The following is a 15,891-nucleotide window of genomic DNA, read 5'->3' on the forward strand; positions in this document are numbered from 1 at the left end:
TTCTGTATAGGGACTACTAATTAAGCCATCACCCTAATTGATGTATTTCATCAGATTAAGGCTTGTTTCTTGAGTAATTAAATTGCCTTAGATTGAGATAACTTTGTACACACACACACACACACACACACACACTGTAAAGTGAATTATACCAATAATGGAAAGATCTATTCAGGTAAAAGATGTGTTAGAAGTTTTTAGTTTTGCTAAGATAATGGCCTATTTCTCTTTGGTGAAAGAGATTTAATAGAGCTTCCTCTTAGAGACGCATTGTCTGTTTCTTTAGAGTATTGCAGTTCTGTATGTGAGCAGTGACTGAAATCCAGTAGGAAACAGTGCTTAACATAATTTTGAATTATCCTTTATCCTTCACTCATTTGGCTTATTGTAGATTTCTTTGTCTAACTAGTTGTTCTTTGATTACAGAATGTTAGTTTTTGTTGACAAATGAGTATTGATACTGTATTAAATAAAGTATATTTTGAAGTTTCAACTTTTAGGTGTCAAAAACAGGGCCTTAAGCTCAGTTATTACTATTAGAAACACCTGAATGAAAAACATTAGGCCTAATGTAAATTAATATTTATTATAAGGGGAGCATATTAAATTTGAAACTTACTCTTACTTGCTATGAGCATTAATCAGCAGAGTTTCGTATTTGCGTTAAAACTAAAATAATTAAACTGATATATAAAGGGATACACACCATTTTTACAGCATATTTTAAATGAGTATTGTTCACTGGAAGAGATGGATTATTAGTAAACCCTCTGGAGGCAAACTTTGAAGAGTTTTTAGCTTTTAAAAGAGTATTTTTTCTGTTTTATATATGTTAGTGTCTATTTAATAAGTAATCCAATGGTACTACCTTTGTTAGCCAACTTCATAACTAGCATAAAATTAACTGCCTGTTTAAGCTTATTTTAATATATCTGTGATTTAATTATCTATTATTTGATATAGTGTTGATGTAATATTGCTTTTATTAAGCTCATATTTTCCATTAATTTTTTGCCTGAATTTTGTGTGTGTGTGTGTTTGTAAATTTCCTATCTTCTTTTTTTCTGAAGAATTTAGGGCAGGGAACTTAGAGGAAAGGAGAAATATTTTTTATTTTTCTGTTTGTTCTCTTTCTTTATAAACCCATTTGCACTATCTATGCCAGGTACTTTATTCCAGTTCATCTCTATATGGAAATCATCTGACAATCATTTATCATAATTTAATGTGGTTCCTAAAAGTCACTAAATCTGTTGTTCATTTTATTTGTTAATTTGAATATGCACACAATAGTTACAGTAAGAATAGGTAGCAGAAAACAGTTTTCATTTGGATATTTTCCCACTTTTTTTTTTTTTTTTAATAGAGAGGAAGTCCGTGCCCCAATTCCTCAAAAGCAGGAAATCTTGGTGGAACCAGAACCTTTGTTTGGTGGTAAGTTTACCTTTTTTCCTTAGCTTTATTTGACTTTACTGTTGTCTTCAGGATTTTAATGAAGCTATCAAAAGATATGAAGGCTTGCTCAGAGATTGTTACTTCAAGTAGAGTTGATTCTTATCTTGTAATTCTGTACTCCCCTCAGGAAAGTTGCACAGTTGGCTCTTTCCGAGGAGTGAGCCAGATTAAAAAGTTGATAGTTGTTGCAGAAGGCCAAAAGGAGGAAAATAAACAAAAAGAACTACTGCCTTAAAATGGAAACAAATCTATCATTAGATAAAAGACTATGATTATTTTTTGTTTTTTGGGTACCCACTTGACTGCCATATCCTTACTGTCTTGATATGCTGTACCTTCACTCTTTTTTAATTTCTAGAAGTGCTGTTCTTGTATTGAAAAAAGGAGGAAGTAACCCCTAATCCATGCAAAAAATTGTGGTATCAGTCTGGGGTGCATAGAGAAGATAGTAGAAAATGGAACATTTAATCAAATTTAAAGAAAATTTATAGTTTTATTTTAATAAGCACTTATTTACCTTTTGTGAGCCAGATATTTTAGTCATTAATAGGTATATTAAAAAACAGAAGATAGGGGACTTCCCTGGCGGTCCAGTGGTTAAGACTCTGCGTTTCCAGTGCAGTGGGCACAGGTTCAATCCCTGGCTGGGGAACTAAGATCCCACATGTCATGCGGCATGGGCAAAAAAAAAAAAAGAACCCAGCAGATAAAGTTATGGTTTGGTTGGGTAGACAGAGACATAGAAATGTATATTGTATATATTGAGAACAGCAGTGCAGAGAAATAGGCCTATAAAAAGTTTTGTAGGTAAACTAAAATAAAGAAGAAATAAATTGTAAGAAAAGGATGAAGAAAATTACATAAACCATATCTTTTGATTTGAAAAAGCAACTTAGTTGAGAGTTTTAAGGTTGATTTTTAACTTGGCAGCTTTGGAGTTTACTGTGGAAAGGAATAAAGAATATACTTTCCAGATTCAGAAATAAAGATGGGAGGAAGAAAACGATATGGTCTGAATATTGAAATATAATGTGTGCTTTCTGAACTGTTCAATTTAGCTAGTCATTGTGCCTTTAATATACCAGAGGTAATAAAGCATTGTTCATGGTTTTTTTTTTTCATATAAATGTTACAGATTTTGGAGCTGAGGAATGCCCTTGGAAGCTTTATCTTTCCTTTATTGCAAGGAATAAAGGCAAGATCTTTGAGTGGGGAAGACTACAGCAAATGGGTTCTGTGCTATTTTACTGTTTAACAGAGGCAAAAGAGTCCCCATTTGAAACTCCACTTTCTTCCTTCTACATCTGGTTTGGTGAGGGGGGTGAGAATGACTTTATACAGTTAGGGAGTCAGTCCTAACTTTCATTATTAGACCTTATTATAACTTTGAAAAGGTTTTTGGAGAACTATTTTCTTCTTTGGGATAGTATCGATTTTTAAATAAATAAATAAATAAATAAATAAATAAATAATTTTGGCTGCGCTGGGTCTTTGTGTGGCGTGCAAGCTCTAGAGCATGCAGGCTTAGTAGTTGTGGCGCGCAGGCTCTCTAGTGGCGGTATGTGGGATCTTAGTTCCTTGACCAGGGATCAAACCCAGGTTCTCTGCATTGGGAGAGCGGAGTCTTAACCACTGGACCACCAGGGAAGTCCCAGGGATAGTATTGATTTAAAGTGTGATTCTCAAAGTGTGGTCTGGGAGTCCCTGATGCCCTTTTAGTGGGTCTGTAAGATCAAAACTGTTTTCATAATAATACTAACAAGTTATTTGCCTTTTTCACTGTGTTGACATTTGGGCTGATAATTCAGAAGCAGTGATGGGTCATACTGCTGCATCTTAATTGAATCAGGACAGTGGCACCAAACTGGTACTATTTGTTGAATTCTTCACTGACACACACGTGCAGTTTAAAAAAAAAAAAAAGCAAAAGCAATAAAAATTAATTTTATTTGCTCTAGATCCACATTTTTAAACTATTCTGTTTGATGAAATAGGATGTGTGCATAAAGCACTTCTGCATACTGAAGTACTCTGGTTACTTTAAGGTGAAACACTTGTACAGTTTGAGTTGAAAGCAAAACTAGCTGCTTTTTTTATGGAACATTTTTCTTGAAAGATTACTGACAAACTATAGTTATTTAGACTTAAGCATTTGGCAAACATTTTCTTGAATGTGAACAAAGCCTGTTAACTGCTTTAAGGCAAACAACTGACATTATTTGTTGCCAGTGATTTAAGAAAAGAAAAAAAGGCTTTCAGGCAGAACTTAGAATTTTAGAAAGTTTATGTGCATGATTGTGAGCTTGATAGCTTCCCAGTACTTAAAGGCTTTCTGATGAGGTTAGCAGTGACATTAACAGTTGGCGATTTTTTTTTTTTAAATATCGTATGATGAAATGGTCAGTATTTGGAATATTTGCATGACTCAGTGAACAAGTATTTTCAAATGACCAAAGCACAATATTACAAAATTGTACATGGGTGAAAGATCTATTCGGATCTATATGTAAGTATCTATGTATGCAATATAGATTATATATCTATTGCCGTTTAACAGATCGCTTCAAAATTTAGCTTCCTGAAGCAACAAACATTTGTTGTATCACCATTTCTGTGGGTCAGGAATCCAGGTGTGGCTTAGTTGAGTGCCTCTGTTTGGGGTCTCTCACAGGGTATAATCAAGGTGTCAGCCAGGGCTACAATCATCTCAGAGCGTGACTAGAGGAAGATCTTAGTTTACTCACGTGGCTGCTGGTTGGCTGGAGACATCAGTTCCTTACTGCAGAGCAAATGAGAGAGCCAGAGAGGGCAGCCCAGGATGGATGGAAGCCACTATCTTTTTGTATAAGTACCATGCGCTAACAGATTGCACCACTAGAGCTCCAGCCACTATCTTTTTCTAACCTAGCTGTTGGAAGTGACATCCCATCACCTCTGCCACATTCTGTTTGATCCTGCCCATACTCAAGATGTTCACACACAGGTTATGAATCCCGGGAGATAGGGATAATCGGGAGCCATCACAGAGCCTGCCTACCACATAAGACCAATGGATTTTAATGGAGCAGAGTATGAAAAGTTCATTGATAAGATTTCAGATTCCATGTTGCAACCAACCTTTAAGAAATTACCACTGGTTGAGCTTTGGTGTGGTAGCAGGGGAGAATGTTCACAATTATCTTAAAACACTATTAAAATACTCTTCCCTTTTACAACTACATGTCTGTGTGAAGTTGAATTTTAATTTTCTTCGTATACATGAACTAAAGGAATAGCAGCAGATTGAATGCAGAAGCAGATCTAAAAATTCAGGTGTCTTCTCTTATACCAGTTATTAACAGAGATTTGTGAAAATGTGAAACAGTGCCGCTCTGCTCATTAAATTTTTGTTCTCTGTTCCTCCCCTGTTCTGACTATGAGGCTCCTTTTTGAATCTCTTTTAGCTCTTTGTAGCTTAGTCTCTTTGACCTCAGTGACCAGCACTCCTATTACGTGGGCAGTGGAGTGAGAGTACAGAGGACTGATGTTTACTTATAGCATATGGTTTGGAAGAATGAGGAAACCACATATTGAAGAGGCAGGCAGGAGTAATAATGATCCTAGAGCTAGAGATGTTGTGGCTTGAGGAGAGATTCTTGGTTAGACTTAGGATATATAAGGGGGAAACAAATGGGAGCAGGTCACGAGCCCAAGAAATAAAAGAGAGTGGTTGGAAAGCTAGCAGTAAGAGGAGCTAGTATGAATCTCCAGGAGATCAAGTGTATAATAGAGAAGGGCTAAATTGGGGGGGTGGGGTGGGGGCGGGGAGTGAGAGAGAGAGAGAGAGAGAGTGTGTGTGTGTGTGTGTGTGTGTGTGAAGAATGTAGATATTGACTGGCCTGCCTTTGGCAGTTTAAAAGTAGAAGAAAAGTACCTTTTATGTACTATGTACTACCTCCCCAATAATAATATGCTTTCTTAGGCAGCTGTTTTATGTCTTATCCTGAGATAACCTTACTTTCTTAATTGTTATGGTTAAATAATATCTGATAATGAGTTTTAAGAAAGCATTATTTGAGCAGTTAATATTATTGCTGCTACATATATACAATGGAATATTACTCAGCCATAAAAAGAAACAAAATTGAGTTATTTGTAGTGAGGTGGATGGAGTTAGAGTCTGTCATACAGAGTGAAGTAAGTCAGAAAGAGAAAAACAAATACAGTATGCTAACACATATATATGGAGTCTAAGAAAAAAAAAGAGGTCATGAAGAACCTAGTGGTGAGACGGGAATAAAGACACAGACCTTCTAGAGAATGGACTTGAGGATATGGGGAGGGGGAAGGGTAAGCTGTGACAAAGTGAGAGAGTGGCATGGACATATATACACTACCAAATGTAAAATAGGTAGCTAGTGGGAAGCAACCGCATAGCACAGGGAGATCAGCTCGGTGCTTTGTGACCACCTAGAGGGGTGGGATAGGGAGGGTGGGAGGGAGGGAGATGCAAGAGGGAAGACATATGGGAACATATGTATATGTATAACTGATTCACTTTGTTATAAAGCAGAAACTAACACACCATTGTAAAGCAATTATACTCCAATAAAGATGTTAAAAAAATATTATTGCTGCTGGAAACATGTACATTTAAGATACATGACTCTTGACTCTTGATTAAAAATAGTTCCAAGATTGAAAAGAATAACATTTCTTGGGGCTTCCCTGGTGGCGCAGTGGTTGAGAATCTGCCTGCCAATGCAGGGGACACGGGTTCGAGCCCTGGTCTGGGAAGATCCCACATGCCGCGGAGCAACTGGGCCCGTGAGCCACAATTACTGAGCCTGTGCGTCTGGAGCCTGTGCTCCGCAACAAGAGAGGCCGCGATAGTGAGAGGCCTGAGCACCGTGATGAAGAGTGGCCCCCGCTTGCCACAACTAGAGAAAGCCCTCGCACAAGAAACGAAGACCCAACAGAGCCATAAATAAATAAATAAAAATTAAAAAAAAAAAAAAAAGAATAACATTTCTTGCTTCTTGTTTATAAAGGGAGGGAGGAAAAATAATGCAGTATTTAAATTTTAAAAGTTTAAATAATAAAATTTAAAATTAATAATTTATATAATTTATTTAAATAAAACAATTTATATGTAAAATTCAATTTAAATTTTGAAATTCAGTACAAAGCTAAAATATGGAAGTCTCTGATTTTTACCAAATTTCCTTTTCCTAGAGATAATATTGATTCTTTAATATAAATACTGATACACATATGTGCATAAATGATATACTGACCTGATAATGCTTTAAGCAAATGTGGGATTTTTTTAACATATGGTTCTGCATTCTTTTGTTATTTTTTTGTTTTGTTTTTTACTCAGTAATTCTTAGCTTAAAAGAATTACCCTATTTAATGGCAAACACAGGCTGTTGGGAAAGATGCTTTGACATGGGATGGGGGACTTTTATAGTTTCTGTCTAATCTTACTATGCAATCATCATCTGTTAATGTGTAGCATTGTTCTGGTTACATGCTGACAGTGCTCCTGGGGCTTGCCATAAACCAACTGAATAACTGTTACCCATATTGAAAGAATCATTAAATGTCCTTATTTACTGTAATGTATATAAATGACATAACTTTTTTTTTTTTATTGGAGTATAGTTGGTTTACAGTGTTGTGTTAGTTTCAGGTGTACAGCAAATTAATTCGGTAATACATATACCTATTCTTTTTCAGATTCTTTTCCCATTTAAGACCTGGTAAAATTTTTATGTTTAAGAACATAGAGGAAGATAACATTTTGATGATTGCTTTTTCAGCTTTATCTGTACAATACTTAAGGACTGGGTAATAGGCGCTATACAAAGGTATCAAAGGACGTTGGTTCTGTTCATTTTTCTGTAACTGTAGGAAAAATTTTTCCTCCAAAATTAGTTTTTTGGTGTTTATAATTCTGCATGTGTATCCACTTACTAAGAGGTAGTTCTTAAATATTATGGTTTAGAACTTACTCAAGTATTATACTAAAGGGTAGGCAGATCATTTAGGCTGACCTGAATTATGTATTTGCAGCATGTGTGTAGCTTCATCGCCATGGGAAGTCATCCTCAAAATCTTTCTTCCTATCTTTTTACACAAGTTTGGCCAAGTTTTTTAACTGGGCCTTAATTTTCTTTTTTGTAAAATATGATTGGGCTGAAGATGGTTAATTATATATGAATGCCTTGAAGGTTTTTGAAGTATTTTATATTTTGAAGGAGGGCACCATTATGAATCTGAGTGTCTTAAAATAAGAAATTGCTATAGATAAGGACATTTTTAGAATTGTTACAAAATTAATGTTTAACTTTTTGTATCAATTCCATTTTTTCCTCCTATAGCTCCTAAAAGACGACGGCCTGCACGTTCAATATTTGATGGTTTCCGGGATTTCCAAACTGAAACTAGTAAGTATCTATGAACCAGTTTATCATCTCTTTTTCCCGCCCTCTCCCTCTCTCATTGTCTTTCTCCCCTGTCTCCTCTCCCACAGATTAAAACCGCAAGGTGGAAAAGCACCCACACACTCCCCTTCAGGTCAAGATCCTAGTTTGTTTTATATAATTTTTTTTCTTAAGAAGATGATTAATATTAGGCCTAATAACTTTGAGGATTCATCTTATTTAAAAACTAAATTATGAATTCAGTCTGTGATTGTTATTAACTCCCCCTTGAGCTAAATTGTTCCAGATTCCAACCTACTTGGTTATAGAAGAATAAGAGAGATGGATATAATGTGAGAAATATGGTAATTTACAAATTTAATTTGTTTCTGAATGAGCACTTAAATGCTGACTATAATAAAATAAAAAACTGATTTTCCTCAGGATCCTGATATATGTCAATTAAAGGAATGACCACAATGAAAATGGTTATTGTAGGGATTGGAAAATAGAAGAAGAAAAGGCCATACTACCCAAAGCAGCCACTATTAACATTTTGGCAACAGTTGTTTGGAATAGGTTTATGTCTTTCTGTTGAATAAGAATGAGAGTCTTGGCCTCCTTTTAGTGGACTTAATACTGATTTAGCAATGGGATCCTAGAGAAAAGACAGTTATGTTTAGAGAATATATGAGAAACTCTTGAACCATATTTGATTTTGTAATAATTTATAATGAGCTCATTGAAGCACAGATAGGTCTTGTAACTTGAGAGTTGACATGGAATCCAGACTGACTCAGGTCATCCAGGGAATCCTGTGCCCTTCCAGGAGAAGATGACAGCAATAGTCATTCTCTCTCACTGCCATAATCTTTCAAGATTGAGAATGTAGCTAGAAACAACTAGAATGTAGCTAGATAAATTAGGATGAGTTTCAGAAATAGATAAATGAAGATGAAAGTTTTCTCCTGTGCTAAAGTTAGTTTTGAGTATGTGAAGGAAATATTTTGAATAAGCGACTCTTACATAATTTCCACTTTTATCCTTACCTTTGGATAGAGAGCACCAAGTCTTAAGACTCCCTCCCCACCTGACTTTGTATTTTTTTTCAGTCAGCCTTAGATCTTTGCATTTGCATTTGAGGTCAAGCACATTGTTCGTTAGTTCTTGCAACTGATACATTTTTTTTTAATTGCAAGATTCATGACTTATTTTATGGCTAATTGAAACTTTCTCATCCTCCTGTGTTGCAGTTCGGCAAGAACAGGAATTAAGAAATGGAGGAGCAATAGACAAGAAACTAACTACCCTTGCAGATCTGTTCCGGCCACCCATTGATTTGATGCATAAAGGCAGCTTTGAAACAGTAAGTTGTTGGAGATTCTAAGCCTGAGCTATGAATCTTTTTGCATTTTTAGTGGCGTTTTTCTTTCTAAGAGCAAAAAAAAGTTTTCAGCATGTAGAGAATTGGCATCTTAGTAAGTATGAGATACCTAGAAGGTTACATTGATTTATATTTCTTAAAAGTTTATATATTTTTAATTACTACTGAGAATATTGTGTGTGTGTCTGTTTTGACCATTTGTGAGTTGTTTGTAGGTATCTTTTACCCATATTTTTTATGAGGATCCTAGTGTGTTTTAAAAGAATGTCTCTGTGGTTGCGGAGTATGTTCTCCCTTAGTTCTTGTTTTAATTTAGCTGAAGCCAAAGGAAAACTTTCCGGAGCAGGTTTATATGATTGTCTGCTAAATTATACGCTTACTGAGGGCAGGGGAACCATGTTTCTTTTTATTTTGGTGATCCTTGGGACCCAGTCTCTAGCATTTAATAGGAACATGGTATTTGGTAAATGAATGCGTTTAGTTAGGATTTTAAACATTCTTCTGTTGAGGTGTTCAAACAACTTGCTTTTGTGTGTTGACTATCATGTTAACGCTCTTTTGAATCAGAAGAGCATTTCTGTAGATGTAAATCACTGACATTTCAGGTAAGTCTTTTCTGTTAGGATAAAGTAGGCCAAACAATAACTGTAAAAATGATGTTAGTAGCTACATATTTAGAAGTGAATTTTGATTGTTTTTAAAAAAAAATTTTGTCCTTAGAGATACTCTTAAAGTAGCCTAAATGAAATATTTAGGTTAAGAAATTTAACTGTAAGCTTTTTCTTTCTGAATTCTTTAATTTTCTGAATTGTAAAACCTGAAAGTGTTTGGCCGCGTGTAACAAAATCCAGATGATGGAGATTTGATTAAATGTGTTTCTTTTTGTTGTGTAAATAAAGTTCAGGGAGTCTGGTGTTCATTTATCAGGTCAAAGATGTCAGGTTAGATGTCTCCTCAGTTTTCTTCATCTTTCGTTCATGATCTTTAACATGGTAACTGCCTATCCTTTCTACTGTTATGGTGATAATATAACCATTGACAGAATAGCACAATATGTAAGACAAAAAGGATCTGAGTTTGTTTTGATGTGCTTTCTATTTTCATTAGCTTTTGTGTTGCTCTGGGGCTTAACTAAATAACTCTGAGCTTGATTTAATTTGGTCACTTTGGGCTCATAAAAAGCAGTTACTCTGCGGCTTGTTATTAAGGGAAAATGTGAATCTTTTTTGATACTGTCATCTGAAGTTTGATTCATTTTGTTAAGTTGTGTCACCTTTTTTCTTTGAATTTTGTGACCTATGTTGTTTTCAACAATCTTCATTTTTTTCACTGATAATACTCAACTTTATCATTTACAAGCCTTTAAATGATATAAACATTCCCAGAAAAAGTAGGCATTTCATTATGACTAATGATATACCCATTAGTTTTATAGAAATTAGGGAAGTAATATGCAAAATTAAGTCATTGAAACTTAGAGAGGTGAATATTAAAAATTAAAGGAATAGTCTGGCTGCTCAGGCAGGACCCACAGGTTTGAATTAGATGTAGATCTGAGCCACAGTTTTATAGGTGTAGAAACTAGACTTCCTTCTTTCTTTCTTTTTTTTTTTTTAAATTAAATTAAATTTATTTTATTTTTGGCTGCGTTGGGTCTTCGTTGCTGCACACGGGGGCTAATCTTTGTTACAGTGCAGTGGCTTCTCTTGTTGTGGAGCACGGCTGTAGGTGCACGGGCTTCAGTAGTTGTGGCACATGGGCTCAGTAGTTGTGGTTTGCAGGCTCTAGAGCGCAGGCTCAGTAGTTGTGGAGCATGGGCATAGTTGCTCCGCGGCATGTGGGATCTTCCCAGACCAGGGCTCGAACCCATGTCCCCTGCATTGGCAGGTGGATTCTTAACCGCTGTGCCACCAGGGAAGCTCATAGACTTTCTTATTTCTTAATGTAACTAGAGGTAGACCATGTTCAAGGGTTCTGGCTCATGCTAACCAGATGAGATTGATTAGTTCACTTGTTCATTCAGTAAATATTTAGCGAGGCCTCCTGTTACAAGGCCTTGTTCTAGGGGATGGGATTATGTGTAATGGGATAAAGATTTAACTATGTGTGAGAGAGACCAGGAATAAAACAAACATTAACTTAAACAAGATAGAAGTCCATGCTGTTAGGATGGTTCTGCTCTATGAAGTTATTACGAACGCAGTTTTTTCTGTCCTATTCTGCGAGGTCTTGCTTGCCCTTGTCTACATGATTCAAGGTGGCTTACTACCATGTTTGCTTTCCAGTTAGCATGAAGGAAGGGAGTGACCGAGAAGGGTACACCTTTTCCCTTTAAAGGCACAACCTAGAGGTCATACACATCACTTCTCACATTCCATTGACCAGAACTGTAACAGGGAAGAGCCAAATCTGACTACATGTTGAATCTGTTTCTTTTACTTTAACCATTGCTTTCTGCTGCTTTTGTTCACTAAAAGGATACTGTCTATATATAATGGCCTGCCTCAGGGAACCCTGCCCCTCTGTCTGAAAGTTAAACCAAAGTGCCTTTGTTCAGGGAAGCATCCTAACCCTGTTCACCTGTGGATGGCTGCAAGAAAGAAGAAATTAACACATCCCCTCCCCAAGGCTGGCTATTCCAGGGGATATTTGCAAAACTTAACGGTCTTTTTACTTTACTTCCTCACCTCCTCCCCCTTTCTGTTCTATAAAAGAAACTGGCATCCAAACCACGATAAGGTGGTTCTTTTGAGACAGTAGTCTGCTGTCCTCATGGTCCACCAGCTTTCCAAATAAAGTCCCTTGCCTCAACACCTCATCTCTGGATTTATTGGCCTGTCGTGCAGCGAGCAGAGCGAGCCTGGACTTGGTAACAGAACTTAGCAATGTGGCCACACCTAGTTGCAGAGGACAGTAGGAAGTCAAGATGCTTAGCTGAAAATTGGAGATTCTTTTTTTTTTTTTTGAATTTTTGAATTTTATTTTATTTATTTTTTTATACAGCAGGTTCTTATTAGTCATCAATTTTATACACATCAGTGTATACATGTCAATCCCAATCGCCCAACTCATCACATCACCACCACCACCCCCCCGCCGCTTTCCCTGCTTTGTGTCCATGTGTTTGTTCTCTACATCTGTGTCTCATTTTCTGCCCTGCAAACCAGTTCATCTGTACCATTTTTCTAGATTCCACATATATGTGTTAATATACGATATTTGTTTTTCTCTTTCTGACTTACTTCACTCTGTATGACAGTCTCTAGATCCATCCACATCTCAACAAATGACCCAATTTTGTTCCTTTTTATGGCTGAGTAATATTCCATTGTACATATGTACCACATCTTCTTTATCCATTCGTCTGTTGATGGGCATTTAGGTTGCTTCCATGACCTGGCTATTGTAAATAGTGCTGCAATGAACATTGGGGTGCATGTGTCTTTTTGTTTTTTTTTTGTTGTTTGTTTGTTTGTTTTTATTTCTGAGATATACTTTAAAATGAAGTAATAACTAGAATTATGACTTATAACATTATACCAGAACATACAAGATTTTTAGAAATTTCATGTAATGTCTGAAACATTTATATTAACATATTTCCATACAAATAACCCAAAGAAAGTTTCGTGTTAGTTGCTTTTTGATTGTTTGTTTTGGTTTTTTATACGACAGGTTCTTATTAGTCATCAGTTTTATACACATCAGTGTATACATGTCAATCCCAATCGCCCAATTCAGCACACCACCATCCCCACCCCACCGCGGTTTTCCCTCCTTGGTGTCCATACGTTTGTTCTCTACATCTGTGTCTCAACTTCTGCCCTGCAAACCAGGTCGTCTGTACCATTTTTCTAGGTTCAACATACATGCGTTAATATACGTTATTTGTTTTTCTCTTTCTGACTTACTTCACTCTGTATGACAGTCTCTAGGTCCATCCACGTCTCAACAAATGACTCAATTTCGTTCCTTTTTATGGCTGAGTAATATTCCATTGTATATATGTACCACAACTTCTTTATCCATTCGTCTGTCAATGGGCATTTAGGTTGCTTCCATGACCTGGCTATTGTAAATAGTGCTGCAATGAACATTGGGGTGCATGTGTCTTTTTGAATTGTGGTTTTCTCTGGGTATATGCCCAGTAGTGGGATTGCTGGATCATATGGTAATTCTATTTTTAGTTTTTTAAGGAACCTCCATACTGTTCTCCATAGTGGCTGTATCAATTTACATTCCCACCAACAGTGCAAGAGGGTTCCCTTTTCTCCACACCCTCTCCAGCATTTGTTGTTTGTAGATTTTCCAATGATGCCCGTTCTAACTGGTGTGAGGTGATACCTCATTGTAGTTTTGATTTACATTTCTCTAAATTTGCATTTCTCAACAATTAGTGATGTTGAGCAGCTTTTCATGTGCTTCTTGGCCATCTGTCCGTCTTCTTTGGAGAAATATCTATTTAGGTCTTCTGCTCACTTTTGGATTGGGTTGTTTGTTTTTTTAATATTGAGCTGCATGAGCTGTTTATATATTTTGGAGATTAATCCTATGTCCGTTGATTCGTTTGCAAATATTTTCTCCCATTCTGAGGGTTGTCTTTTTGTCTTGTTTATGGTTTCCTTTGCTGTGCAAAAGCTTTGAAGTTTCATTAGGTCCCATTTGTTTATTTTTGCTTTTATTTCCATTACTCTAGGAGGTGGATCAAAAAAGATCTTGCTGTGATTTATGTCAAAGAGTGTTCTTCCTATGTTTTCCTCTAAGAGTTTTTAGCGTCCGGTCTTACATTTAGGTCTCTAATCCATTTTGAGTTTATTTTTGTGTATGGTGTTAGGGAGTGTTCTAATTTCATTCTTTTACATGTAGCTGTCCAGTTTTCCCAGCACCACTTATTTTTTTTTTTTTATGAATAAAGGAGCATTCTTTTTTTTTTTATTTTTATTTATTTATTTATTTATTTCTGGCTGTGTTGGGTCTTCGTTTCTGTGCGAGAGCTTTCTCTAGTTGTGGCAAGTGGGGGCCGCTCTTCATTGCGGTGCGCCAGCCTCTCACTGTTGCGGCCTCTCTTGTTGCGGAGCACAGGCTCCAGATGCACAGGCTCAGTAATTGTGGCTCACGGGCCTAGCTGCTCTGCGGCATGTGGGATCTTCCCAGACCAGGGCTCGAACCCGTGTCCCCTGCATTGGCAGGCAGATTCTCAAACGCTGCGCCACTAGGGAAGCCCCCAGCACCACTTATTGAAGAGACTGTCTTTTCTCCATTGTATATCCTTGTCTCCTTTGTCATAGATTAGTTGACCATAGGTGCGTGGGTTTATCTCTGGGCTTTCTATCTTGTTCCATTGATCTATATTTCTGTTTTTGTGCCAGTACCGTATTGTCTTGATTACTGTAGCTTTATAGTAAAGTCTGAAGTCAGGGAGTCTGATTCCTCTAGCTCTGTTTTTTTCCCTCAAGACTGCTTTGGCTATTTGGGGTCTTTTGTGTCTCCATACAAATTTTAAGATTTTTTGTTCTAGTTCCGTAAAAAATGCCATTGGTAATTTGATAGGGATTGCATTGAATCTGTAGATTGCTTTGGGTAGTATACTCATTTTCACAATGTTGATTCTTCCAATCCAAGAACATGGTATATCTCTCCATCTGTTGGTATCATCTTTAATTTCTTTCATCAGTGTCTGATAGTTTTCTGCATACAGGTCTTTTGTCTCCCTAGGTAGGTTTATTCCTAGGTATTTTATTCTTTTTGTTGCAATGGTAAATGAGAGTGTTTCCTTAATTTCTCTTTCAGATTTTTCATCATTAGTGTATAGGAATGCAAGAGATTTTTGTGCATTAATTTTGTATCCTGCAACTTTACCAAATTCATTGATTAGCTCTAGTAGTTTTCTGGTGGCATCTTTAGGATTCTCTATGTATAGTATCATGTCATCTGCAAACAGTGACAGTTTTACTTCTTCTTTTCCAATTTGTATTCCTTTTATTTCTTTTTCTTTGGAGATTCTATTAAGGAGAAGGGAAAAATGGATATTTGTTACCTATAAGCAGTTTCTGCCACAGGGAGGTTGTGGTAAACAAAGTATACAAAGTCCTTTGCCATCAAAAAATTTATAATCTAGAGGGAGAAACAGGCTACCAGCAAATAAAAAACAATACCTCTATAACATTTAGTGTATATATATGTATATATTTTTTTATGTATGTGTTTGACACACAGAGAAATTTCAGGTTACAGTAGTTGCTGGGAGAAAGAATAAAATAGAATAAGGGACAAAGAGAGGACTGTTCTGTTTGGGGACATTAAGGTGCATGTGTTCTTACAGGCAAATGAAAAGCAAGGTTGATTTCATAGGTTTCACATACATTTATAATTGTGATGAGAGAGGACTGATTCAGATAGGAAGATGGGGATATATTTCTGAAAGAATGAGATTTGAGGAGAAACCTGAAAGAAGTGAGGGAATGTAAACCATAGAAGGGTCTTAGGGAAGAGCAGAAAAACAGTTAAGTGTAAAGGCACTGGTATTGGAAAGAGCTTGGGCATATTTCTGGTACAGCCAAGGAAACCAGTGTAGCTGGAGCTGAGTGAGCAAGGGATTTAGGATGAATAACCTGACCCGGGCAAGGGAACATTTCTTAGGTTTTC

General features: G+C 36.5%; 1 protein-coding gene across 6 annotated transcripts in view; it reads left to right on the forward strand.

The window, feature by feature from the left end:
• UBXN7 (UBX domain protein 7) overlaps nt 1-15,891 on the forward strand; it is a 71,022-nt gene that overhangs the window by 21,534 nt on the left and 33,597 nt on the right. For all 6 annotated transcript variants that reach the window (XM_036850231.1, XM_036850237.1, XM_036850232.1 and 3 more), the window contains 3 exons: nt 1,367-1,434; nt 7,821-7,886; nt 9,116-9,228. In XM_036850231.1, the coding sequence (XP_036706126.1) occupies nt 1,367-1,434; nt 7,821-7,886; nt 9,116-9,228 (247 nt within the window). The remainder of the gene's footprint in view (nt 1-1,366; nt 1,435-7,820; nt 7,887-9,115; nt 9,229-15,891) is intronic.

Source organism: Balaenoptera musculus, chromosome 4, assembly GCF_009873245.2.
Source record: "Balaenoptera musculus isolate JJ_BM4_2016_0621 chromosome 4, mBalMus1.pri.v3, whole genome shotgun sequence".
NCBI classification, from domain to species: domain Eukaryota; kingdom Metazoa; phylum Chordata; class Mammalia; order Artiodactyla; family Balaenopteridae; genus Balaenoptera; species Balaenoptera musculus.